Source organism: Panthera pardus, unplaced genomic scaffold, assembly GCF_024362965.1.
Source record: "Panthera pardus isolate Hobbes unplaced genomic scaffold, ASM2436296v1 HiC_scaffold_12, whole genome shotgun sequence".
Taxonomy (NCBI): Eukaryota; Metazoa; Chordata; class Mammalia; order Carnivora; family Felidae; genus Panthera; species Panthera pardus.
In genome coordinates, this window is record NW_026526677.1 from 88,089,696 (window position 1) to 88,117,397 (window position 27,702).

Below are 27,702 nucleotides of genomic sequence, written 5' to 3' on the forward strand. Positions count from 1 at the left end.
GGAGAGAATGGGGAATGGAGCCCAATGGCCCCATCCTTCTCCTTTGAGAGACTTACAAAGGAAAAAGAAGGAAAACGTATAGGGACATAACTGCTATTGAAAATCAGCACTTTGACTCTGGGACTTAAAGAAGCAAAGACCAATGATCAAAAATGTTACAACAGGCTTGAAGTAAATAGGATTATTCATCACCTGTCCAGGTCAGACTCTACCAGGGCCATTATGCCATTATGCTGGGATGCAGTTTTACTCATTTTTGGAAAAGGATTGAAGAGGCCATTCTTTCCATACCCCTTTCTCCAGAAGTGTTTCCCAAAACATATGAGACGCGAGCTATTCCTAGCTTGTAAATGATCTGGGAAAGACAATCCTACAGCTTGCTAATGCAACCTTTTTTCTCATTCAAAGCCATCCTTCCGTGTTTCAAGGAAAATAGACCGAGGAGACACTTGGAAAGAATTTGGGGGACACCAGGGTTTACCAGAGGTTCTATAGTCACAAAAGTACTTTTGTATTTGTGACAACCTCCTCTTTGGAGGTAACAAGCCCGGAGGGTCTCATATGCATGCTGAATGTCCATAGCTACCAGTTCAATTGGGCTAAAAAGAAGCAGGGAGGACCTCAACTGCCAGTACCCCCAACACAGGCAGAGAACTGGGTAGCTGGGTATAGGTGAGCTGGCAGAGGATTTTAAAGGTCCTGATGCCAGTGAATCTCCCACACTGACAACTCGGAGCAAGCACAGAGAGGAGTGACTCTAGAGCCTGTACTTAGAGAACAGGACCCTGAATCCAATCCAGAGCTGTGCCATTAAGACTGGGGTGACATTAAGTGCTTCGTTTTGTGGCCCTCAGTGAAGACTGTAGATCATGCCACCCCTCTCTCTCTCTCTGGGCTGCAGTCCCGTCTCATCCCTGGGGGAGATGGCAGTGTGGGAAGGAATCAACCCTCACACACATCCGTACCCACAGCTGTGGGCAGTGCCATGTGAGGGGGCTTCCCACCTTTCATCAAGGCCCCCAAAAAACTGAGCAGTATTCAAATCAAGTTTTCAGGGCCCAAACTGCAGTTCCTGAAGATCTGCAGCCTTCCTAGGGAAATGCTCACCTTCCCTCTGGGGTGATTCCACTTTGCTGCCAACCTTACCTCCCGTAATTTACCGCTGTGCTGGGCTCTGCGCTGCAGCCCCTGGACAAGGCAAGTAACCGAGACCTTGGTTGTGTTAACCAGGTGGTATTTGTCCCCGATCCCCAGCTTGGGGTGCAAATGTGGTTTTTAGTGGGGAGCATGATTTTAGTATGACCTTTCCTACATCCCTTTTGGGCCTTACAATTGAAAAGCTCTGGAACCTTCTCTGGAGACCTCTCTTCTACACATCGGATCCCCAGCAGTCGGGATACAACAGTCGGGATCCCCAGAGTGACTCTACAGGGATGGGAACACTGTCGCTGGGGCCAGTGCAGGAGCCTCTTGGAGCTGTGCCCTGGGCACTTGGCCTTGAAGGAGGTAGCAACTGGGGCCTTCCCAAAGGACTCTGTCTGAAGGGCCAGTCCAGCATTGCAGGAGTTAATGTGGGACCGCGCGTAAAGGAAAGGGGAAAAAAGTTGGAGTTGACACTTACGGGGGGGGGGGGGGGGGGGGGAGCGCGTCTCCCTGACTCCTGATTGGTTTTACATTTCATCCCATTTTTTTTCTCTCTCCTCTCTCGCTCCCTCTTTTCAGTTTCTCTCTCTGATCCCAGGGGAGGGGAAACGGGAATAGTGAGAGATCAAAAATAAACCTCTTATGTCAAAGCCGGGAAGGAAGTATAAATACGAAGGGCTCGGCAGCCCACTCGGTGCTTCCCGGGGTGGGGAGGAGGCAGGAGGCGGCTGCGCGGGGACTACGTGCGGGGCAGGGGCGGAGGACGGGCGCACGCGGCCCGGGGCGCCAGTTTGCTCGCGCTCTACTCGGCGGGCGGGCGCGGGAGGAGCGGCCTTCGCCAGCCAGAGGGGCCGCTCGGGGACTGCCGTCGCCGCCGCCAGGCCCCCGCTGGCCCAGTCGGCCAGCGAGCTGATTGATTTGCTTTTTCCTGGAGAGAGCGGCCGGGCTGCGCTCGCGCCGCCGGCACCTGCCCGCGCCGGGCCGCCTTCTTCCCTCTCCTGCGCCGCTGCCGGAGCCCCCATGCCCCGCGCCGCCCCCCGGTGGCCGCCGCTCCTGCTGCTGCTGCTGCTGCTGCCGCCGCCGCTGGCCCGCGGCGCCCCGGCCCGGCCCGGCGCCCGGGGGCAGGCCTCGGAGCTGGTGGAGCCCACGCGGTTGCCGGGCAGCGCGGGCGAGCTCACGTTCCACCTGTCCGCCTTCGGCAAGGGCTTCGTGCTGCGCCTGGCGCCGGACGCCAGCTTCCTAGCGCCCAATTTCAAGATCGAGCACCTCGGGGGCTCAGGCGGGGCGGCCGGGGGCGAGCGAGAGCTGCGCGACTGCTTCTTCTCCGGCACGGTGAATGGGGAGCCCGAGTCGCTGGCGGCCGTCAGCCTGTGCCGCGGGCTGAGCGGCTCCTTCCTGCTGGACGGCGAGGAGTTCACCATCCAGCCGCAGGGCGCGGGGGGCTCCCTGCACCAGCCTCACCGCCTGCAGCGCTGGGGGCCCGGGCCGCGCCGCGGGACCCCCGGGCTCGCCGCCGCCGCCTCTGAAGCCCACCCCCTCCCTGGAGGACCAGAGTGGGAGGTGAAGGGAGAGGGTCAGAGGCAGGAGAAAGGAGACGAGGACCAGGAGAAGGAAGAGGAGGAGGAGGAGGAGGAGGAGGAAACGGAGGAGGAGGAGGAGGAGGAGGAGGAGGGCAAAGAGGATGCAGAAGGCGCCAGCGAGCAGCCACCACCCCTGGGGGCCACGAGTCGGACCAAGCGTTTTGTGTCTGAGGCTCGCTTCGTGGAAACGCTGCTGGTGGCCGATGCGTCCATGGCTGCCTTCTATGGAGCCGACCTGCAGGTAGGATTCGCTTTGCCTGGAGGCCCCCAGTCACCTCCTAGAGCCTCCAAAATCTTCCCTTTCCAGTTCCTCTGAGAAAACCCTTCACATCCCTCATCCTTCCAAGACCGACCCCAAGCAAGGTTCTTTCCTTTCTGAGAAGGTGCAGGAACTCTTTTCTTAGCCTCTGACCCCTGGGCTACCTGCTGCCCCCCCACCCCCCCACTCCCCCCCACCCACCCCCCGTCCTTTCTAATTTAGAGTGGAGGTCCTGTTGCCTCCTCCTCTGCTACTCACCTTCACCCCTCGCATCCTGAATCTCCTTCAGCACTTGGCAAACTGAACTAAAAGTGGGTTTTCAAGCACAACAGCTCCCCCCACCCCCCAACCCAGGCACCTGCCTCTCCCAACAGAGATGAAAATTGGACATTTTGGAAGAGCATCCACCCCACCCTCCATTTCCCAGCCCTCTACTGGCTCCAGACCTGACAGGTTCCCAAGGAAAGTCAGCTGGGTTGGAAAGATGTGGCTGTTTCATTCCCTTCATGTACAGAACTGAGGTTGCCATAAGTAAAAGACATTGTTTGGAGGGAGTTGAACCTGGAAGGGGGCTGCCCAACTTCTGTGTACCCAGCTGGTTCTGATCAAGGGGCGTGGACTACCTTGCCAACCTGGCACTCAGCCCCGGGCAGAACTTCGCAGTGCCAGCATCAGCACAAGAAGGGAGGGGAACAGAATTTCTGCCTGGGGGTTAGCCTGGGAGACTGAAGCTTCAGTGGAAAAGGGAGGGGAGAAAGCAGTGGGGATATGAACTCTTTCAGTGAACGCTCCTTGTGGAGCCAGAACTCTCCTTGGTCCACCCCAGCTGCTCTCAGCCCAGACACAGCTCTCTACTGAACTTGGCTGGGCAGGAACATGGAGTTCAGGGGACAGCTCCTGTAGCCAGACCACATCTAACTAGATTCAGAGGTGGGGCAGACTCAGCAAGAGGTATCTGTGTCACCCTGTGTCCCAACACCTCCCCCAAGCACCAGGTGAAGTACAAGGGTTCCAGGAGAGGGCCGTACTTTCTCTTCCCCTGAGGAGCACAAAACCAGGGGCGTGCTAGGTAGAGAAGACCTGCCCTCCCAGCGGTCATAGATCCCTGCAGCAGGGATCCTGGCCACTGACGCAGTTTAGTTGATACTTTTTCAGTAATGGCAATCTTGGCCAGTGATCCTATTCTAGGATCAGCCCATGCCCAGCTGTTGGGGACACCGAGGGCTTCAGCACTCACCTATGCCGAACAGATGCCGAAAGATGATGCACCCCATCTTTCTCACTCTGCAATCACGGGGAAATGCATCTAGATGGAAGGATGGGAAGAGATAGGGGTGAGTGGCCCATGTGGCTGCTTCTCTGGTTACTGTAGAAGTAGACTCCTTTGCACACTGTTGTAGTATTCACTTCTGCCACGTGCTGGTAAGGCAGCTTTGAGCCATCGGTGTGGTCTTTCCAATGGGCTTTAGGTCTATGATGACTGCATATCTGCTTCCCTGCCCACCCTGAAAGCAAAAGGAGGCACCAGCCAACTCCCCTGACTCCTTTCCTCAAGCAAGTCCTCAAAAGGGTGGTTAATGGGGCTTCTCCCATCACAGGTTAGGGCCACCACACCTGGCTATTAGGGAGCTCTACCAGAGAAAGGCTGAAAGTACAATCATTGCAAACCCTGAGCTGAGGTGCTGAGCCACTCCCCATGCATGGACCAGTTTCTGACATCTGCCTGAGAACCAGGAGGTAGGAAAGACAAGAGCACAAGGAAGCATCAGATAAAGTAATTACTTTTCAGGCTTCAGAGCCAAAATGTTTTCCCTACTGTCTTCCTACCATCTCACTCAGCCCATCACCTAGTAACTTAAGATACTGAGTATTTACCTCAAGGATATACTTGGCTGGGCTGGGCTGGGTCTGCCTCGGGTTCTCTTCACAGAGGCACCCAGGAACACTTCTACCCTTACAGATTTCTGACCGGATGACCCAGTACATGCTTGTCCCATCCCCTCTCCCTCCCCATATGCTGTTTCTGGACCACCCACAGACACACTCCTTGCACCCAGCCAGCCTCCATGGGTCAGAAAAGCATATCAGAATAGGCATCAGGCACCTGTATAGGCTGAGGGCCTCTCCCTAGGGGATCTGCTTCCAGGTCTTATACCTGAAGGAAAAGTCCTGTCTCAGCTGTACCAACTCCATCACCTCCCCTTTGGTCTCATTATGTCACAGCCAACTTATACCCCTGCCTGCTGTCACCACGCTGGGGTGGGGCAGGGGCTGAGGCACAGCTGCTTCTGTGACCTCCCACTGACCCCTCTGCTTTGACTGCTTACCAGCTGTGGAGATGCCACAGGATACACTTGAACTTCTCAGCTCAATCCCCTGGACTTCCTAAACATGTCCATGAGCTCAGCTAAGACAAGAATGAATGTCATGCTCTAGTTCCCCAAGACCTTGCCTGCCCAGATCCATATCCCCAAAATAGAATCCAGTTCTTTATAAGTAACTCTCCGAGGCATCTCCTAGAGACTTCATTTGCACAGATGGAAGGCACTTTGGGGTGTCTTAGCAGGCAGTGGTGTAAGGTAAGGATGAAGGGATTTTACCCCCTTGAGGGCTTGCATTTCCTCATCTGTGAGGCCAGACACCTGGACTAGGTCATCAGTGCTAATGTAAGCATCAGTGAGGCCGCTTTTCATGATGAGTCTTCTAGAAAATTCAGCACTATGTGGGGAAACCATGCTCTGAGTGCGTTCAATTTGCATAATGGTTTGTATGCATCGCCTCAGCGGAAATACCTGTGAGGGAGGCAGAGGAAAAAGGTTCAGCTCACAGGGAATCTGTGACTTTCTCAAGGTCACACAACTAGTAAGCAGCAGGTCTGGGTCACAATCCAAGTGTCCTGAACCTGAGTGCAGTGCTCTTTTTCTCTTGTGCCATGAGGTTGCTTTAGCATGAGAAGGGTGTGTGGCTCTGTGGCCCTACACTTGTCCATATTGTGGGAATAGGTCATTGAATCCAGCAGTCCAAAGATGCCCAGCCAAAGTGGGAGGCCCTATCCTGGGAAGAAACCACCTCAAGGCCAAGGGAAAGAATTAGCCATGCTAGAAGCTGGTCACACTGTTAAGCGACAATGAAGTTTTCCAGAACTCTGTACACTTGAGTTCACTTAATCCCTTGACAGAAGGGCCCCCCCCCTCCACCTCCCACCTTCTTATCTGGTTTCAGAGTTAATGAGCTCAGACAAAGGGGGCTTTCTGAAAGCAGGGACCACCTCGGAAGAGGCCATTAACTCTGTCTGCATCCGGCTGCTGCTGATTGTTCCCTGGATGAATCTGGAGCAGGAACGCAGTGAGGGGCAGGCTGAGCCGTGCCCCACACTCAGTCTGAAAAATCCATCCTGCCGGTGGATCAGCTGCCAGCTGAGCTCTGAATTCTTTGCTTAGCAGGGAGAGTCCTAGAAGGGGTAATCATCATCCCCAGAGAAGACCAGAGGACTCCCAAGATGTCAGCCTACCAGCAAGGGATTTCAGGAAAGGGTTAAGTCCTAGCGATTCCATCTCCCCTTTACCCATATCCTCTGGGAAAATGTCTCCCACAAGCCCACCTATCCCAGTGTGTCCAGCACAATCCCCACTTAGGCCTGTTCTGGCATAATTATTAATAGCATCATCTTCACTCTCAAAAGTGTCCTGGTTTGGATAAAAACAGAAGCAGACACACACCCCCACTGGCTCTATACCCCCCATGAGGATGGGGGAAAGACAAGTGTTACGTCCCAGGTGAATTATGTTCTCCTTCCAAGAGGAGTCTCTTCCAAGAATGGTCAACAATACACAGTTTTTCCCAAAGAAAATGCCTTGATATTCAAAGGTCTTTGATTTGCCACTTCTGCCTCCCCAGGTGTAGACAATGCCAGGGGTAAGCTTGCTTGCTGGCTTGATTTGGGTTTGTTTTGGCTATGCTGTCGCTGTCCTTGCAGCATCCAGGATAGGCAGCAGTGTGGTGAGTAAAAGCATATGCTTCGAAGGATAATCAAAATGACTGAGTGTCCTTGAGTAAGTTACCAATTTCTCTGGGCCTCGATTTCTTTGCCAGCAAAATAGGAACGGTTATACCAATGTCCTAGCATTGTCTTGAGGATACAAGACAATATAGAGACCACCTGACCCAGTGCCCAGCACATAGTAGGTGCTCAACAAAGAGGAATTAATACCAGAGTTGCCTTCGGTGATGACATTTGTCAGAGGAGGAGGGTAGTGTGGTCACACACCTTCATAGCCAGCCCACTGCTGTGTTGGCTCTGCTGTCCCACGCAGCAGGGAGGCCTTCCTTTCCAGCTTGCTCAGCTCAGAGTGTTTAAGCTTGGCTCACTGTGGTTCCAGTAAGTGCGTATACCTTTGGAGAGGGACATTGCCCCTTGCTGGTTTTTTTAATGTTTTATTTATTTTCAAGAGACAGACAGAGAGAGAGAGAGAGAGCACTAGTGGGGAGGGGAGCAGAGAGAGTGAGACACAGAATCGGAAACAGGTTCCAGGCTCTGAGCTGTCAGCACAGAGCTGAACACAGGGCTCTAACTCACAAACCGCAAATCATGACCTGAGCTGAAGTGGGAAGCTTAACTGACTGAGCCACCCAGGTGCCCCGCCCCTTGCTGCTTTGAGAATGAGGAGCGGTGAAGGACATCAGTGCAGGACCCTCTCTCTTCTCCAATTACTTCTTTACTCTCTTTGGCCTCTCCCCCACCTCCTCGGCAGTCTGGGGCCCTAGGGAGACCCCCAGTAGGAAAAGTATGGCACTGGTTGCTGAGCTCAGAGTGTTTCCATGTTGCCGTGCTCCCCTGCCTTGCCTCTCCCAGGTGTGCAGCAAGGAAAAGCGGTGGGACCCACAGTGTGAAGAGCAAATGAGCCAAGCATAGGGATGACAGAGCAGAAGAAGCCGCTGGAAATGCATTTGGCCCAGACCCAGCCTTCTCCTGGACTCCCACTGCACTTGGCTTTGGCTGCCATGGGAGCTCTGGGGGAGGAATCTCCTTGTTTGTATTGCTAAGAATCAGAGTGCTATGTCTCAGCCTAGCTGGCTAGGGCATTTCTTTCTCTTTTTCAGGTCCTAGGGGCACTAGTGGAGGAGACTCCCTAGAAAGTGCCCCGCCTTTTCCCAGTGAGAATTAAGGGCATGAGGTCCCCAGGTCATTCAAGAGCGGGGATGTTGGACCAGCCCTGGCCAGGCTGGTCATGGGCTCCCACTTACCTGACATGGTTGCTGGAGGTCATCTGCTGTGCTGGGGCCCCCACACCACCAGGGGCACCATCTTGTTCACATTCTTTAGCAAGTAGCCCACACTTGTGTGGTGCACAGAGAGGTATATATGGACACCAGGTGGTGGAGTGAGCCGTCTGACCTTCTCCTTCACTGGCTCCTGAGCCCTCTCTCTGTGGGACTGTAAGTCGGGCCTAGCCTTTTGCCTAGGGTACTGACTGAGAATCGGACTCTCACAGACTGACAGCCAACCCCACCTCCCCAGGTCCTTGCCCCTAGGTAACTGCAAGAGGCACTGCAAATGTCAGGCCTTCCTGCCATAGTTTCTTAGAGGAGCTAGCAGTGGGGATAGCAGTGCCTCCCATCCCCAGAAGCTCAGCAAGACAAGAGAGAAGGGGAGGACCAGGATTTGGAATTTTAACAGACACACTGAACCACATAGTTCTTGTAGCTCTCTATAAGAATTTGTAGCAATGGAAATTATCTTCTGAAATAGCAACCAGAAGGACATCCAAATGCTCTCAAGTCTAATCCACTGCCTTGAAAAAAAAAAAAAAAATGGCTCTCAAGCCTGCTCAGCCCTACAGTTATTTAGTATCTGGAGAAGATGCTGTGAGCTCCCTGAACTGCAAAGGAGGAGACTCCCTGAAAATCTTAGTTTCGGGAAGCCTCCGCTGATGCCTCAGCCCCTCCTTTGTACACAAATGTACACCCCTGTGCCTTTGGTTTTCCCTGGGGACATGGCTGGTGCATGGTCCCCACTCAGCTGCATTGCCCGAGAGCCCCAGTCTGATCTGGTCAGCTTGGGAACACAGATCCTTCTTAAACCTCAAGCCTTCCGGGACCAATGCTGAGCAGCTGGCATCTTGTGTTAACGCCTTTTTTGTAAGACATCATCTCCCCAATTTTGAGATTGTGAAATTGGGACTCAAAAGGAAGAAATCTTGTAAAGAGAGTTGCAGGTTGCCTCTGAAGAAACCCTAGGGCTTGGTCCCTGGCCCATCAGATTTGACCCTTCCTAGGGCAAGAGCGCAGGAGACTCTGCCCCCTGGAAACAGGGAAGCCTGGCCAGGAAGCAGCCTCAGCGAGCTCCCATTCCTCAGCCCTCACCCCCAGTTGCATAATGATGTGATTGCTTTTTTTCCCTCAGGAATCCAGCTCCAGGAGCAAGTGCCAAGTTTCAGCTTTGCTGATAAGATGTTTACATCAGCCTAAACATAGCTGGAGTGCTTGACACGCTAAGGAACCTGCCAACCCCTGTTTGTAGGGCTTACAAAATACCTGGCTCGTTGCCTGCGAGGTGAACAGACAGATCCCATTCACAAATAATGGGATTCGTCTGGAACTCCCACACATGGCCTCAACCGACAGAGCCTTTCACCTCTGTCCCTCTTTAGCCTTTCACCCTCCTCTCCCCTCCTTCCACTCCTACCTTCCAGACCACAGGAAAGAAAAAAAGAAAGGCTTATGGGAGACAGTGCCCTAGGAAACAGGGAGCAGGGCACATGAATGGCAGGCTCAGCTGGCCACACTCCTGGCTGAAAGCACGCGTGCCTTTTCCCCCTTTTCTTCTGCACAATAGTCCAAGAGGACTCACTTCTAGAGGTCCCTGAAGCAGGACAGTGAGCTCCATCTGGCTGCTTCCAAAGCCTTGGGAACAACCCAGGGGTAGGACAGAGGCCAAGCAATGATGTGGACTCCTTCAGCTGGCCTGGGCAGACCTGGAGGCAGGTGTGATCCTAAGCTCCTGGGTCTCATGAGGTCCACTGACTTCTCTCAAGCCCCTGGCAGAAGGGAATAGACCTGGGATTGTCTAGAAACCAGCAGTCAAGCACTGGGAAACTTAACGCAAAGGGTGTAGACCTCAGAGACAGACGTGCTTGGGCTGGTGTCTCGGCTTTAAGAGCTGTGTGACCTTAGGCAGCTTGTTTGACTTGTGTGAACCTCTACTCCCTAATTCGTAAAATGGGGGTGACAGCGTCTACTGCACAGAGTTAGCATGAGCATCGAGTAAGGTGTGGGTCTGGTGACTGGTGCAGGCTGGCTACTGTTAGTAGTGATTATCGGAGCAATCTGCGGGCTAACAGTGCCCATCCTGAAGAGTAGAAGTTACCCAACAGGCACCAGGAAAATGCTCAACTAGATTCTAAGGGGCACATTCTACTAACCTCGAACACTCAAACAATTGCTTCTGGGCTGAGAACAGAGAGGGGATGGGGGTGGCTGGCACAGAGGCGGTTGATGTCAACGTTAAGGTAGAATAATCAGTGCGGTCCAATAAGACTTTCTGTGATGATGGAAATGTTCTGTCTGCTGAGTTTAATACAGAAGCCTTGAGCCATAGATGGCTACTGATGTACTTGAACTGTAGCCAGTGTGACAGAGGAACTGTAACTTTAATTTTATTGCATTTAAACTTTAGATTTACGGAGTCACCTGCGGCTGGTCAAGACGTTAAATGCACAAGTTTTGGAACCAGGCCATCTGGGTTCAAATGCTGGCAGTATACTCATTAGCTTTGTGTTCTGGGTCAGTTACTGAGCCTCAATTTTCTTACAGGTAAAATGAAGGAATACAACGCCAGGGCCTCAGGGGTTTTGTGAGTCTTCAGCAACATGCCGCAAATCCAGCGCTCAGCACAGAGCCTGGCACATAGGACGCATATCAAGGGGTGGTGGCAGTGGGCAGGCAACAGGCCAGGAGATGTAACCCTCCCCTCGACCTGCCCCCTTCTTCCCAACAGAACCACGTCCTGACACTAATGTCTGTGGCAGCCCGAATCTACAAGCACCCCAGCATTAGAAACTCCATCAACCTGATGGTGGTAAAAGTGCTGATCGTGGAAGATGAAAAGTGGGGCCCAGAAGTGTCTGACAACGGTGGCCTTACCCTGCGTAACTTCTGCAACTGGCAGCGGCGTTTCAACCAGCCCAGCGACCGGCACCCGGAACACTTTGACACAGCCATTCTGCTCACCAGACAGGTTTGTGGGCTGGCTCCAGAAACCCCAGGGAGGAAGGGAGGCGGGATGGGCGGATCAAAAGGGAGGGCCACTAAGGCCTGCCCAAACATGGGAAATGTCTCCCTGCTGGCCCCAGCTGGACGCCAGGAGCCTCATGTGCCGAACGACGACGAGGGGGAGGTCATGAGGACAAGTGTGAGGTATTTGCAGGGGAAGGACAGGAATCTTGCAAGGGCCCTTTTCCAAAAGTTTGTGACCAGCTGTCTGCTGAGGTCATAACAAGAGGAAATGTGCTCACACTGCCCAGTAAGAAATCGGGAGTTGGAACGAAGAGAGGAGAGCCATCTGCAGTGGTTGTTAAACACAGAGGCAGGTAACCGGAGATTTGGTAACCTCCAAACCAGGAGGCAGGCCTGCCCTCCTATCTGGTAAATTGAAACAGAGCTTCCCAAAGGCTGAAGACTCTAATAACATGAATCAGGCGCTCTTGAGGTCTTCAGTCCTCACAGCAGCCCCACAAAGCCCCGTTTCACAACTGAGGAAACTGAGGCACAGATCGGCCACACAGTGGTAGCACTCATAGTCAAGCCTACACAGTCTTGCTGCAGGTCAGTACTCATAACCCCTGTGCTACCCTGCCTTCCAAAACAAGCTGGCCCCAGGACACACCAACACAGAAAAAGAAATGGGTTTCCTCACACGAGTGGCCTTTGTGAAGAAACAGGGCCTTTGGCTTAAAAATTTTCCTTCAACTCAGGAAGAGCAGAAACAGAAAGATGTTCTGTTCGATGTCTGTTCTCATGCCCTCTCTCTCTCTGCCAAGCAGAACTTCTGTGGGAAGGAGGGGATGTGTGACACCCTGGGCGTGGCGGACATTGGCACAATCTGTGACCCTAACAAGAGCTGCTCTGTGATCGAGGATGAGGGGCTCCAGGCAGCCTACACTCTGGCCCACGAGCTAGGTAAGACTTGCCATGCCACATCTACTGTACTGTGTCAGAGGGAACTGCCGCTTCCAAATCCAGGCCAGCCCAGGGTCTAAGGAGTGCAGATCTCACACACGGCCAGGTTCTACTCAGATTTATGACAGACTGATTATATGCAAATAGATACTGTGCTTTCTGCATTGCCACCCTGAGCATGAGTCCATAATATGAAAATAGGGTCTTGGACCATCAGCAGAGGTCACCAGCAAAATGCCAAATGAAATAAATGCTCAGGTCGAGTTGCGATGCTTTGCCAGAGCTAAGTGGTAAGAACTCTGGGAAGATCCATTGGCACTGCATAAGCAAGCAAATCATTGAGGTGCATGTGAATTTAGGACAGGCTGAGGCAGAAAACAAAGGGAAATCAATGTTCCTCAGTATTCTGTGAAAGCTTCCCGAGAGAGAAAAGCCCAGAGTGAAGCCTGAAACAAAAATCTTTAAGGAACAGGGGCATGGCTGTTCCCATGAGGAGCTGGTGACTGGTTAGCCCTTGAGATGCCTTCTTCTGTCAGCAGAGGGTAACTGTCTTACAAGAGGGGGGTGGGTTGGTGCTAGGCCTTGTGAGGAGCCCTCAGGGAGGGGCAGGGCGGAGTGGAGGGCAGTGGAGGCCAGTTAGGGTGGACTTCAGGTCTCTCTTTACCCCAGGGCACGTCCTCAGCATGCCCCACGACGACTCCAAGCCCTGTGCACGGCTCTTTGGGCCCATGGGCAAACACCACATGATGGCACCCCTCTTCGTCCACCTAAACAAGACACTGCCCTGGTCTCCCTGCAGTGCCATGTACCTCACGGAGCTCCTGGACGGCGGGCACGGTAGGTGTCCCTCCGGCTTCTTCCTGCTTCTTTCTGGCCAGCTGCTGGTGGTTGAGGTCTGCCCAGCCCACCTCCTGGATTGCTAGATTGCCGTTGGCACCTGCGCTGTTTCTGGCTGAGCTCCTTCACAAAGCATCAGAGACGTTTAGGATAGAAGACACCAGAGATGTGTTCCTCACCCAACCTCCCGTGCTATGGCAGGCTAACCATCCTCACAAGGCATGCTCTTCCTTGCCCTATCTTCTAGCAGCCAGTGTGCTGGGCTAATTTAGATGATTAGTCACAGAGCAGGTAGAATTAGTCTGAGAAGGTTTACCTGGAAGAGGTGGGCTTGAACAGAGCTCAAAGGGATGGAAGAATGTAGTACAGAGGAGAGAATAGAGCATCCGGACTGGAGACATAGATCATGCAGCAGCTTAGAAATGGCAAAGAGGCAGGGAATGAGTGGTGTGAGAGCAAGGGCAAGGGGGATGGGGGAGAGGGGTGGCCTGGTTGAAACAGTTTGACTTATTGGGCAAAGCCCTGAAAACATAATTTATTTGTGGTTGTTCTCATTGAAGAAGATAGGGACACCTATGATACAAAAATAATAGATTATCCAAACACCAATCCTTTGACTTTATTTTGCATGCCATGGTTTTTGAGAGCACATTTACATCCCCAATTATATGTGATGTAAATTAGTATGTCAGCTAGCTGGCCTTCCCTAGGTGAACACTGAATGTATTCAAGATGTTCTGGATGACAACAAAAAAAATTCAATCCTAGTAAAATGTTTACTACTGATAGTCAAAAATGGGATAGGCTCATATAGATGATTGAGTGTTGACAGTTTTTAGCTTGTCAAATAAACTACGATGGCTGGGCCTTCAACCCCAGCAATAATGTGGGAGTGTAATGTGGGAGGCTACGGAGAGCTGAGAGAGGGAAACTCCTGCTTCTCATTCTTGTTCTTCTGCTTTCCTCCATTTCTCAGGAGACTGTCTCCTGGATGCTCCTACCTCAGCCCTGCCCCTCCCGACAGACCTCCCAGGCCGCAGGGCCCTGTATGAGCTGGACCAACAGTGCAAGCAGATCTTTGGGCTGGGTTTCCGCCACTGCCCCAACACCTCTGCGCAGGACATCTGCGCCCAGCTCTGGTGCCACATGGATGGTGCTGAGCCCCTTTGCCACACGAAGAACGGCAGCCTGCCATGGGCTGATGGAACGCCCTGTGGGCCTGGGCACCTCTGCTGGGATGGCAGCTGTCTGCCTGAGGAGGAAGTGGACAGGCCCAAGGTGAGGGACAGCCACTTGGGGGTGTGGAAGGAGAGGGAGAGGGAGGCTGTTTTCAAGGAGGAAACCACACTTGAGGGCCATGAACTGAGAGACTTTGGGCTAGGCTGCAACCATGACCTCTAAGTAAAATCACTCATCTTTTAGCAAACAAAGCAAAGCATATTTACCCAAACTCAAGAGGAACTCTTCGAGGCTGTACTCTCGAATGACAGATGGTGGCAGATGGATGACGCCACCAGTGCTCAGGGCATTTTGGGAACTCCCCCTTGGTAATTGCTTTGGGGTTGACTTGAAGGCTTGTGAGGATTGGTGATAGGTATGAAGCATTCCAGCACAAAGGCCAGAACTTCGCCACTCAATAGAGGGAGGCCATCATGAATTCCATTACAAACAGATAGAGTGATAACAGAAGACGAACATTCAAGAACTGAGGGATAGGTATCCATATCCTACCTGTGTCTGAGCTGCATTCATAATCAGAGGTCAGGAGAATGAGATTAATTGTGAGAATTCAATAATCAAGAGGGGAGAAGGAATCAAAGCTGTTTCTGACCAGGCAGAGAAAACTTGGCCTAGGACAGAGTAAACTTACAAGAAAAACCAAGGCTATGCCAGCAAGAGTTTTTAAATGATTCACTTCTTTGCCCTGCTCTTAATACTTCCAAACCGTGAGGCTGATCACATTTCTCTCACTGCGAGTCACGGAGCCCTGCCTATGAAACAGCATCCGCTGAGTTTTGCAGCCTGGTCCCGGTCCAGCACTGAATCACCGGGGTGGCCTGAGCACTCCCTGTCCAGAGGACTAACCTCAGTGGCATGTCCTTTGCACTGAGGCTCAGGAGCGGGCTCGGGCCAGGTAAGCCACACTCTATCTAAGCTCGAACCAGGGCAGGATTCACGGATTCATCCTCAGCCACTTATCCTCCCCATTCAAACACTAAGCTTCTCTTCTAGGTACTGACCCCCACCCCCATCCCCCATAGCATGTGCTTCATGCATTACTGAGGAGAGGGGAGGGGGTCTGTCCAACATTCCCCAGCACCAGAGCCAAACTCAATGCAGGGAGACTTTGACAAGGAATGATCATGGGATGATGTTTACCGTCTATTTTTAAGGACAGAAAACAGTTCATAAAACACTATATAACAGAATCAAAAGTATGTAAAGTAAAAACATCACATCTTTATTATTATTCAGAGCAAAAGTATAAGGAGTTATCAATGAAAATTACATCAGTGGTTTTATTTGGGCAGTGGTATTTTTTTTTTAATTTTTTAAATTAACGTTTATTTTTTTAAAGAGAGAGAGAGCAGGGGAGAGGCAGAGAGAGAAGGAGACAGAGAATCCGAAGCAGGCTCCAGGCTCTGAGCTGTCAGCACAGAGCCCAACGCAGGGCTCAAACTGAACGAACCGAGAAATCATGACCTGACCCAAAGTCAGACACTTAACCAACTAAGCCACCCAGGCGCCCTGGGTAGTGTTTTTGTTGTTGTTGTTGTTTTTTTTAAGTGTTATTTTCTCTTTTATACTTTTCTGGGTTTTTCTTTTTTTACATAAGTAAATAATACTTTTGTCATTTTAAAAAATTATTTCGCTTTTGAAAACTCTATGAACCTATCAAGGGCAAAGTTCTGTTCTCCTGGGTTGATTGTAAAGATAGAAGCAACTCTATTTCCCGGACATTATCCTACCACTGGAACTGGTAGCTGGTAGACAGATAGCAACAGTTCCCAGCAATTATTACTTTAAACCAGGACTTCTCAACCTCGCCCCTAGAGACATTTGGGGCTGCATAAGTCTTGGTTGGGGGGTGGAAGGGGAGGATGTCTTCGTCATTGTTAAATGTTCATTGTTGGATATTTAGCAGCACCCCATCCTCTATCCACTAGAGGCCAGCAGCATATGCCCTCCCCAGTTGTGACAACTAAAATGTCTTCAAACATTGCCAAATGTCTCCAGAGGATAAAATTGGTCCAGATGGAGAACTGCTGCATTAGACACAACCTTATTCCCATAAAATGTTGTTTCATTCAACAACTAATACCGAACACCTTACTAACAGCAAGACACTGTTTTAGACACAGGGGAGTCAGCAGTGAACAAGTCCCACACAGCCTCCATGTTCAAGAAGACGATAACCAAGCAAATCACATAGTCATTAAACAAATGATTAGGGAAGCTTACTGAACAACACCCACCATTATTATGAACATAACTAGGTGAGGAGGTCAGGGCCATGGCCCCCTGTTACACTGACAGCTGAGGCCTCCTCACCTCTTCTCCTGATTTAGTGCGGCCTTGTGTGTTTCAGGCTGTAGTGGATGGAGGCTGGGCCCCATGGGGACCTTGGGGAGAATGTTCCCGGACCTGTGGAGGAGGAGTACAGTTTTCACATCGTGAATGCAAGGACCCTGAACCTCAGAATGGAGGAAGATACTGCCTGGGTCGGAGAGCTAAGTATCAGTCCTGCCACACAGAGGAATGCCCCCCTGATGGTAATGACCACTGATGGCCACGACTGTTGTCACTGCAGCAAATCCCCAGACAAGAAGTAGGGTGGGTCTCCTGGGGATGCAGAGCTTTCCTGAGATCCAGATATGAATGGACTCTGCAAGACACCAAATTTTAGGGCAAAGCTTAGTGGCCCCTAGACAGCTCTCACTTGGGCTGGGAGAGCATAGCAAAGTCAAGGAAAGAAATTGCCCTTGTCTTCTAAGATGTGGAAGTAGAGGATGTCATTCCCAACCAAACTCATTCAGGGGGTTGGGGGGAGCTCTGCAGAGAGGCGAGAGTCTAGGATACTAATCCTCCTGGAGGCATCTGAACCCTCGTCTGTGTGCAGAATAGAAGTGTTTTCCAAAGCAACTGTCAGAGCCAAACCTCCACTGTCTTTCCAGCCAACATTCAGCCTAGGGCGGAGGGAGGGTTTCTGAATCTGATTCTAGTGCACATTCCTTCTGAGAAGAGTTGCCCATCTTCCCTTGGGGCCATGGCAACTGCCTAATGGAACCTTACCAGGGAGCAGCACCACCTCTAGTTGGCATATATTCCTACCCCCTAGTTCCCGCTAGAAAGCATACACGTTAACTCAGAGGCAGCAGGGGTAGCAGCAGAACTGGTGAGAGGGAATCATTAGACGTTTTTCCCCACCATCCCATCCAACTCCCCCTTGTGCAGCTCCAGGAAATTTTGGCAGGCAGCAAAAGACAAGCAGAGTTTTAAGGGAGATTCATCCAAGTGCAAAGACACACTGACATTGGGTTGGTGTCTAACGAGGGAATCTGTAGGCTTTGCAGTTTTGCAATGGCATGAGGGATCAACAATGGCATGAGGCTCTAGAAATTTTGCCCTGGAATCATGAGAATTTGCCTGGCATATGGGGTAAAGAGAAGGAGAGAGAAGGGAGAAGGGATGACTATAAGGCACAAGGTAAACATGGTGATAGTATGATCTCAGGATGCACCAGGGTCCGTCCTCTCAATCAAGTGGTTTTTAGTGCCTCTTGTGTGGCTCAAACTATAATAGGTGTTATAAATGACCTTGTAAAAATGCACAAGACATGTCCTCAAAGGACTTGCAGTCTAGTTAGAGATCCACCTGCCTTTTACAAAGCAATTAAAGCCTAATCTACGAGGCCTAGACCCCTAGACTTATGAAGAATTCGGAGCAAGGAAAAGCCTGAGCTAGTCTGAACCTTCACAGGGAGTTAGGGCTGAGCAGGGCCTGTACAATGGAGATAGGAATGAGGTGTAGGAGGATGTGTGCCAGGGAGGAGATGGGAAAGGTTTGAGAGGGGCTAGGATTCACTCAGGTGGAGTCAAGCGGCATACTAGCCCTTCAAAGCTACACAACAAAGGTTTATGAAAGCTAAAAATGGTATCTGGAGATTCTCTGAACTGGCTGTCCATCAGGGAAGCTTTTTGAAACACAGAGGCCCAGACTACTCAGGTGCATTGAGTCAGAATCTCAGGAGTAGGACATGGCCATCTGTGTTATGAAAAGTGTCCACAGGCCATGCAGATGTACAACTAGGGTGGAGAACCTCGGTATTAAGAGCAGGTTTAATTTCAGGATTGTGGGGTAAAAACAACAACAACAACAACAACAACAACAACATATGTTACTCCTGACAGATTGTTCTGGAAGTAGCATGTAGCAGGATGGGAGAGGAGGCTGGGAACTAGGTCTCACATGAAACCGCAATGCCTCTGCTCGTGGGAGGTGGACTCAGATGGTGAGAGTGGGAAGGAGATACTTAAAATCACAGATTGTCCTGAATAGAGTGTAGGACTTAACAACAGGTTGGAAATAGTGGATGTAGACGCTCAAATGTTCAGCAGAAACCTGACTCCAGTGTCACAGCAGAATGTGGCAGTATCCCCAAGTGCAAACTAAACCAGTTAATGGAGAAGCCACATGGAGTTGGGCTTTTGCTGAGCTGGAGGTAATCTCACTACTACAAATGGAGGTCCCTCCAGAGACAGCCAGAATTATAGCCGGTGAGGAATAGGGGCAAGATCAGAACCAGAGATAGATCTAAAAGTTCTTGGATACATGTCCAATGTCACCAAGGAAGTCAAAATAGAGCACAATTAGCAGGGTCCCAAAAATATACTCCATGGAGCATTCAAGCTTACTGAGTTGTCCCCTGTAACTACTAAGTTTATTCATTTATAAGATAAAATTGGTATCTTCCCCAAATGGAAAGGACATTTATCCTTACCTTGCCACATGGACCTAGATTGGGCGAGTCTAGGAATGTTGAGCCCAGATGACACTGGACCTGTGTCCTGGGATTGGGTCAAAACCAGGAGGAATAAAGGGGCTCTGAATCCTGGCATTTCTAGTGCTGGGTCATCCCATGCTCTAGGTAAGCCATGTTACCTCCATGTAATTTCTTACTCTTTGTAGGGAAAAGCTTCAGAGAGCAGCAGTGCGAGAAGTACAATGCCTACAATTACACGGACATGGATGGGAACCTCCTACAGTGGGTCCCCAAGTACGCAGGGGTGTCCCCCCGGGACCGCTGCAAGTTATTCTGCCGAGCCCGGGGAAGGAGTGAGTTCAAAGTGTTTGAGGCCAAGGTAAGAATCCTGCTGGAGCTCAGAACTACGGGTGGGGAGCAAGGCCACCTGGTTCGACCCCACCTGTGGGCTCCCTCTGTGCACACCATGCCCTCTGTTGCCCTCCCTCTCCCCACTGCAGGTGATCGATGGCACCCTTTGTGGGCCCGAGACTCTGGCCATCTGTGTCCGTGGCCAGTGCGTCAAGGCTGGCTGTGACCATGTAGTGGACTCACCTAGGAAGTTGGACAAATGTGGTGTGTGTGGGGGCAAAGGCAATTCCTGCAGGAAGGTGTCTGGTTCCCTCAACCCCTCCAGGTGAGTAACACCCATAGTCCTGTGCCTGGGTTCTAGAAGAGCTGGAATCACATCGGCCTAAGTGTGGACTGTAGCGGCCAGTTAATACCCACGCAGCACTGAGCTGTAGTTTCTCTGTAAAGCATTGGGAGGCCCCCCTATCTCAGAATCATTATAACAAGTCATAAGATGGGCGGAACCCTTGGCATAGTGTCTGACCCATAGAGAGGACGGTGCACAGGGCAGCCAGAGGCCCCGAGGATAGGGGTGTATCAGCTCTGAGTCAACCAGCAATACAGCTATGCTGACTAACCAGGGCCTTGGCCAGAAAGCAGCTCTCCCAGGCCTGTTTTGGGAAGGACATCTCGCCCTACACCTGGTGAGTCCCACCCTTTCTTCAGGTGGATCTTTCAGAAAGTAGTACAAAGAGGGGGCGGGTCTTGGTGGCCTTAGGGCTTTCATGAATCTGACAACTCTGGATGCTTTGTCACGTCTTAAAGCCATAAGTTCATAAAACTAGTATTTAAGTGCTTTTATCCCTGTAGCCTCATTTGATTCCTAAAATAAGATCAGATGGCCAATACTATTATTCCCCATTTACAGATAAAGAAACTAAGGCATGAAAAGATCACATGATGCTCCTAAGGTCACACTGATAGTTAATGACAGCCGGGAAGAGAACCCAGGTGTCTTAATCCTGCGCTATCTTTTTCCTGCCGTGGCATACAATTCCCGGAGAGGAATGGCAAGGGCATATGTTACACGGCCACACTGTGCCCCTGTCTGTCTCTCACTATCTCTCACCTTATCGGTCTCAGAGAACAAAACCAGCCTACAGCAGACAACTTGGCAGTCTTCAAATTTAAACTCAAAGGATATAGAAAAAAGAAGCATGTGGTGTGAGATATTCAGATACTGGGTCCGTTAGCTGGTTTTCTCTTAGGCATTAGACATATGGGGCTGTGGATTCTTTCAGAGCTGCCCTCAACTAAGTGGCTAGCCTGAGTGGATAGAAAGGCAAGAGTAGCAGAGAACTGACCGCCTGTCCTCAACCTTCTTTGCTTTCTTCCCAGTCTATGTAACATGAGCACTTTTGCCCCAGAAGAGAAGACTAAAAACTAAGGTTTTTCCACCCCACATAAAGCCCTAGACCTACAGTAGAGTTGAAACATATTCCCCGGGGTGCCTGGGTGGCTCAGTTGGTTAAGCATCTAACCCTTGATTTTGGCTCAGGTCATGATCTCATGGTTTGTGAGTGTGAGCCCCATGTCAGGCTTCATGCTGCCAGTGCAGAGCCTTCCTGGGAATCTCTTTCTCTCACTCTCTTTCTGCCCCTTACCCCCACACACTCATGCTTGCTCTCTCTCTCTCTCTCTCTCTCTCTCAAAATAAACTTGAAAGAAGAAAGAAAGAAAGAAAGAAAGAAAGAAAGAAAGAAAGAAAGAAAGAAAGAAAAAGAGAGAAAGAGAGAAAGAAACACATTCCCCAAGCAGCATCCTATCTTCTCAGAAGCACACAGCTCATGCTGTCTGGACACACCGGAGGAAGGCAACTAGAAGCAGCATTTATCACTCTGGCTCCTGCCCTGGGGCCCTTTTAACCAAATACTAGGGACTGATCGGCTCTAAGAGGTAGAGTGAGATGTCCACCCTGGTTGGATTCTGGAACGGGTGTGTGGAACAGATTTTTCCACATGGGTTTGAGCTTTGAGTATGAAAGTTGCCAAGCAAAGTTATATACCAATGCAAGGAGCTAAAAGTGTTTCGAGATCTCACTTGAGCCAAGAGCGGCCAGGTTTGGCAGCACTGATGCAGCTTTGCAAACCCTTCTGGGATATCTTCCTCTGTGCTGATGTCCAGATCCACACATCTAAACTCCAAGCATTTGAAACAGAGTTACCAGGCAAAGCAAAAACGCTTGAATATCCCAATGCACAGAACATTCCTATTGGCCTCAGCAGCTTATTTATCAGGAACTTTGGGGCAATTACTTGGATGATTTGCTGGTGGTTTGTGTCTGTCCACCCTGGTCACCAGCATGCTGACTTCCTGAGGCACTGGGCTGGGTAGCCACTGGTCCTAAGGGTGTCTTTCTGTTCCTATCATAGTTACGGCTATAATGACATTGTCACCATCCCAGCTGGTGCCACTAACATTGATGTGAAACAACGGAGCCATCCAGGGGTCCAGAACGATGGCAACTACCTGGCATTGAAGACTGCCGATGGCCAGTACCTGCTCAATGGAAACCTGGCCATCTCTGCCATAGAACAGGACATCTTGGTGAAGGGGACCATCCTTAAATATAGTGGTTCTATTGCCACCCTGGAACGGCTGCAGAGCTTCCGGCCCCTGCCTGAGCCTCTGACCGTGCAGCTCCTGACTGTCCCTGGTGAGGTCTTTCCCCCCAAAGTCAAATATACCTTCTTTGTTCCTAATGACGTGAACTTCAGCATACAGAACAGTAAAGAGAGGGCAACCACCAACATCATTCAGCCCCTGCTCAACGCGCAGTGGGTGCTAGGGGACTGGTCTGAATGCTCCAGCAGCTGTGGAGCTGGCCGGCAGCGGCGGACTGTGGAGTGTCGGGACCCCCATGGCCAGGCCTCCGCCACCTGCAACGAGGCCCTGAAACCTGAGGATGTCAAGCCCTGTGGAAGCCAGCCATGCCCACTGTGATCCAGCGGGGTGAGGCCAGTCTCGTGCTCATGGACTTGGGGTGCTGGAGTGCAGACAAAGGTACCCACTGTGGCAACCCTACCTATGGAGGTGGCGTGGCCTACCCAGGCCTGCCATTGCCATGGCCACTCCAATTCGGCATGAATTCACAATGCGGAGAAGAGAACGGGGACAACAGATCCTAAAGTCTACTATATGGTGGGTTGAACCTAGTATGGGTTCAGGTAGAGGACATAGGTTAAAAGGTAAAAAAAAAAAAAAAAAAAAAAATGCACTTATTGACCCAAACAGGAGACTCAGCCTGTTTGCAAAGGACTAGTAGAGTTAAATGAAAAAAAGTTTTTCCTATTTGGTTTCCCCGATAAATAATCTACCTCAGGGGGAAAAAATTAGTAAAACAGAGACTCGGAGTATGGGGTTGATGGCTAATGTCAAAGCTCCACAGCTGCGCCCCCGAGCCACCTTCAGAAATGACCTTGACTGTCTTCAGTATTAAAATCCATTGCCTAAAGGGCTGCAGAGTTGCAGGACTGTGGAGAGCCGTGCAGGGTCTCAGGCTGCACCTGCAGGGGCGGGTCCATTTCAAGTATTTATGCAAATGTGTCTCTGAACTAAAGTGTGATCTTGTGCCAATGCAGTGGTCTGATGTGGTTCACTATTTCTTTGGAAAAGGCAGAGGACCCAGAGCCCAAGGACGGAGGCTAAAACTAGGTCAGCTGACCTTGAACACACACAGGGAAGCTGGCACCTTGCCTGGGTCTCTCGGGCCTTCCTCTTGCTGAATCCAGCTCATTCAGGCAACTCTTCATCATAATCTAGACCAGTCATTCTCAAATTCGAGCAGGCATCCAGAGGGATTCTTAAAATACAGATTGCTGGGCCCTACCCCAAGTGTTACTGATTCACTAGGTTAGAGAGGGAACCTGAGAATCTGCATTTCCAGCAAGTTCCCAGGTGATGTGGAGACTGCTGGTTTGAGAACCACTGCTCTGGTGGAAATACCCAACTCTGAGGTAACAGTGGCTGTGAGATGCCTCTGGGTTCATTATTCTTGAGAAAGACTACCCCATTCCATTCTGCAAACATACACAGCCTCCCTTTGATATACTGACCAGCCAGAGATACCAGATTCTCTGCGGACCTGAGGAAAGCTGAACCCATATCTAAGCACTGTCATCCCAACGACCTCAGTGCCTTCTCTCCACATCAGACTTTATCTCCACCTCACCACTCTCCTGGCCCCAACAACTTGCAATGGTCCCAATCAGCCCTTTCTACACGGAACTGCATCCCCCACCTGCTACCTAAACCCTACCTGAGAGCCCCAGAATCCCACCTTCCACTCTGTATCTCCTCACCTCTTCCTGGTTCAGTCTTCCATATGGTCTAGTGTAGAGGGAACTCAGTCCTTGCTCATAAATGGGTACAATGAAACAGACAACCTCAAGAAGTGACATTCTAGTGAAAAGAAGGAACACATATAAATTCGCATCTTCCATTTTTCATCACTTTGACCCCTTTGTCCCTCCCTTTTGCTTTCTCTCAAGACTCACTCAAATAACTAGTGACATGGGCAGAGAGGATGCTATAGGGAGCCCTGGTGTGAGTGAGGAAACAGTGCCCTCTGGGAGGACTCGCCCTGGGAGCAGGAAACAAAATAAATTGGATTCTGGCCCCTACAGTGCCCTCAGCAGGTCGCTGCTGGTCAGCTCCATGTGGTGCACAGCTCCACATGGAGTTGACCACTTTCTCCCTATCTGCTGACTCTAGTGAGGGGGAGGCCAGGCTTACCTAAACATAAACAAGCACACACACAGGCATGTCGATGACGGCTAGTAAAACCAGATTCTTCCTTGCCATGCACCAGTTTTGTTGAGACTGATGTATGTTTCTGCAACTCCTCATCTCCTTCCATTTCTCACCCTCCCTAGAATAAGCAAAGCCAAGTGTGTCCCCCATGCGCTGCCCAGAGCAGTCCAGCTGTGCCAACCCTACGCAGCAGGGACTGCATTTGCCCTGGAGTTCAGCTGGCAGCAGAGCTGCCGATGTGCAAAGCAGAATGGAATCCAGCTTGGCTCTTCCTTGCTGTGTGGGCTCGGCCAGGCTCACAGAATACATACTTGTTTGTGTCTGGAAACTCAACAGCTGCAGTGCAGGGACTCAGAAAATAGATCTGCAGTGAGAGACCACACCATTATTTCCCCTGGCCAACCTCAACCACCCTTGGAGCCCCGAGAAGGGAAGACTACATTTCCTCTGCCGAGAGTTTGCGTTTTCCTGCTAGTGCTCCTGATGGAAACTGGTACTAGTGTTTGCTAAAGTCCCTAAGGCCCTGACGCGGCAGGTAGCTTGGTCATTCATCTGGATCCTCTGAACACGTGCCAGAAATATTTCAGAGGTGGTACATTAGCATCAAAGTTCATTTCTTTCATCTTTAATGTAAGTGAATCCTTGCCTGGGGTTTATTCTCTGCACTTTATGCCCCTGTAGCTGACCAGAGGGATTTGTGAATTTATAAAACTATGCAACATTATTGTTCCCCAGCCCACTTTAGCAAACCATCCCCCTCCCAGGAACATTGTCCAGGGACAATGGGACCATCTTCCCACTAACCCCACATCTTGTCCCTCTGATATGTTCACTAGGTTCTTTGTGTTTGGGGTTTTTAACCAGTGGGCCCTGGTTTTAATAAGTCCTTTTAATAAGGACTATTCCTCTTTCCAAGCATCCAAACATATAGTTCTTCTTGCTTTCCTCTGGATCCTTCTTCATTTTTTCCAGGCCTCCCCACCGACAACCAAAAAAAAAAAAAAAAGACATGAACAATAGGAAAGTTTTTAAGCATATGTTGGCTTTTGCTTGGTCTTTATATTTTCAACTTCTGGTCCAGGGCAATTAAAGAGAGAGGCTTTGTCACCGCTGCATTCTTGAGACTGTAAAGTGGTAAGGCGATATGCTTTCACACATAGCCCAGGACTCCCAGGGTCTGAGTCTCCCCTGGTCGTAGGAAAAGAGGCTTGTGAGCCCACAGCAATCTCTGCTCTCTACATGCTCTGCCTCAGATCACCAAGCCCCTCCAGTAAGCAGCCGTGTCCCTTTCACTGTTGGAAATAAGGAGTTGTTTGTAAGAGTGAAAGAAATACAGAATCTACCAAAGAGAATCAAATGTAGTATCACCCTCAGGTTTCCAGATTTCAGCTACCACAGCCTTATCACTTCCTTGTGCCTCTTCAGTCCATCGAAGCCAGATTACTGAACATGCAGCCAAAACGAAACATGAGGTGGGATAAGCATGAGGAAGGAAGACGAGGAAGACAACATCTTAGGCAAGATTAAGCTACTGCCCCTGACACCTGTCATTCTCTGCCCTGATTCTGCTCTGTGTAGAGTGGGAGGGGATGCCCTAAGTAAAGGGAAGTGTATCCATCCAGCATGCTGCACCCCAAGGCACTGCCCATGGGTGCAGTTCAGTCAGGAGACAGAGGAAGAGAGGGACACAGCTATACTCCTGCCCTTGAGAAATACAAATGGGTTCGCTCTCTTTTAGTGGCCCTTGGCTGCAGGACAGTATGTCTATGAGAAGCTGCCTTCTGGCACAGCATGTTTTCCTGTGGTCCTTCAAGAAAGCTGCCTATGGACTGTGAGAGACAGAAGTCACTCACCTAAGCTGACATTTTTGCTGGTTCACTCAATAATCACTCAAGTGATATATTGTGGGCATATTTGCCTTACATCTGAAAAAATTCTAGATGGCACAAAATAACACGCTTCAGGGGAGCTAAATTTTGGAGCGCTGAGTGAGCAGAGTGCTGGTGTTGTGACCTCCATGCTTTCCTTGCCTCACTGGCACTCCATCAGCCTTTCCCAGGCACCTGTCTGCTTTCTAGGCTAACACTTGCCAACAACCTGGGCAGACTTATCACAATAGACATGCCCCTTCACAGTCTGGTTCATTCTTCTTCAGATGGAGAGTTTCTCTGAGATCCCACTGAAGATACAGTTGGCCTTTCTCACGTAAAATTGAGTGCCAGCCAGCCCACACCCCTCAAAAACTAGATTGAAAAGCTCCTCCAAGACACTGTCCAAGTGTTGGGAAGAGAAAGGTGAGAACCAACATCCAAGTATATTCTGAACAGTAGATGCCAGTGCAGGGAGAGAGAAATATAGGAGCATTCAAAGCCATCTGTCTCTTTTAGAACATGCTTTCCCTCAGGTCTTGGGCTCAGTGGGAAGAGACAGGAAAGTTATGGCTAGTCTTCCATCCCCATGAGCTGCCCAGGCTACCACGGACAGATACACCCTTGCCCCAGGAAAGGAGAGAATAAAGAAGCCTTCCCCAGACCTCACCGTTCCTCATTCCCAAACATCTTGTAAGTCCCAGGGGCACTGGAAGACTTTGTCCTCAGCCAAACACAACTTCCTGTTTCTAAGAAAGGGCAGGGGAAAAAACAGTTGAAAGAGTTTTTGGACACTGGAGATTTTGAGTTTCAGTAAACGCAAATGAATCAGACACATGTGGAATGAATTTCTCCGGAAGAAAAGATGCTGTGAGTTCCTCTTGCTGGACCAGAAAGTGGGAAAGGGGTAGGCTGAGGTAGGAGGCACATCAGAGGCTGAAAGGAAGGAGAAAAGCCATGTGAACATGGGATCAGGGAGAGGGTCCAGTGATGACAAGGGTCAATGTGGGCCCTCCCAAGGCCACATCCTGAACTTGCTTATTACTCAGAACTTCTCCATCTCTGAAGTCATAAACTTAAATATCCTACTACCGACCACAATTTCCTATCCTTCCAGATTTCTCACCAGCTCCCATTAAATTTATTCAAGGGACCCCCAGATCTTTGACTACCTCCTTATATACACATTCCTGTGTCTTTATTTCTCCTTTGTCTCCACTTTGTCTTTCCTTGTGCTGCTTTAGATTCCATGTTCCCTCACCTCCACTTCAGTCTTGCCTAACAGCCCCAACTTCCTTGTCCCATTGACATTCCATGGAGCTCAACAAGCAGAGCCTCACTCCAGAACCCCTCAACTGTCTGCTTCATGCCCATCATCATCATGTTAACAACCAGGCTCCACAACACTGAGGGAAATCACACAGGTACCACTAAAGAGTTTGGGGCCCCAGTGGAAATTCTGACCAGCAACCTAAGCAGGCTTCTTGTACACTCTCTCCACTGTCCTAAAACTCATGATCCTACCACATTTCCCCTTACTATGAGTATATGACCTTGCCTCCTACTACCAAGTGGTACCCAAAACTGCATCTCCCATGATAGAAGGGAGAGAGAGGACAGTCTCACAATTAACAGGTCAAGGTACAGACATGAATCTAAAGGAACATTAGAATTCTACCTTATTTTGGATTCAGAAGCTATATTCCAATTGCT

General features: G+C 50.5%; 1 protein-coding gene and 1 long non-coding RNA gene across 2 annotated transcripts in view; one reads left to right on the forward strand and one right to left on the reverse strand.

Moving 5' to 3' along the window:
- The first annotated feature begins 1,758 nt into the window (after nt 1-1,758).
- Nucleotides 1,759-22,945, forward strand: ADAMTS8 (ADAM metallopeptidase with thrombospondin type 1 motif 8). Its single transcript, XM_019421425.2, has 9 exons — nt 1,759-2,964; nt 10,979-11,218; nt 12,024-12,159; nt 12,829-12,996; nt 13,973-14,274; nt 16,586-16,769; nt 19,186-19,358; nt 19,480-19,655; nt 21,742-22,945. Exons 1-9 carry the CDS (start codon nt 1,786-1,788, stop codon nt 22,310-22,312), a joined length of 3,129 nt encoding a protein of 1,042 aa, XP_019276970.2. The 5' UTR covers nt 1,759-1,785; the 3' UTR covers nt 22,313-22,945.
- LOC109250386 (uncharacterized) overlaps nt 5,486-27,702 on the reverse strand; it is a 33,434-nt gene continuing 11,217 nt past the window's right edge. The window contains exon 2 of the long non-coding RNA XR_002073013.2: nt 5,486-5,774. This is a non-coding gene — a long non-coding RNA (uncharacterized LOC109250386). The remainder of the gene's footprint in view (nt 5,775-27,702) is intronic.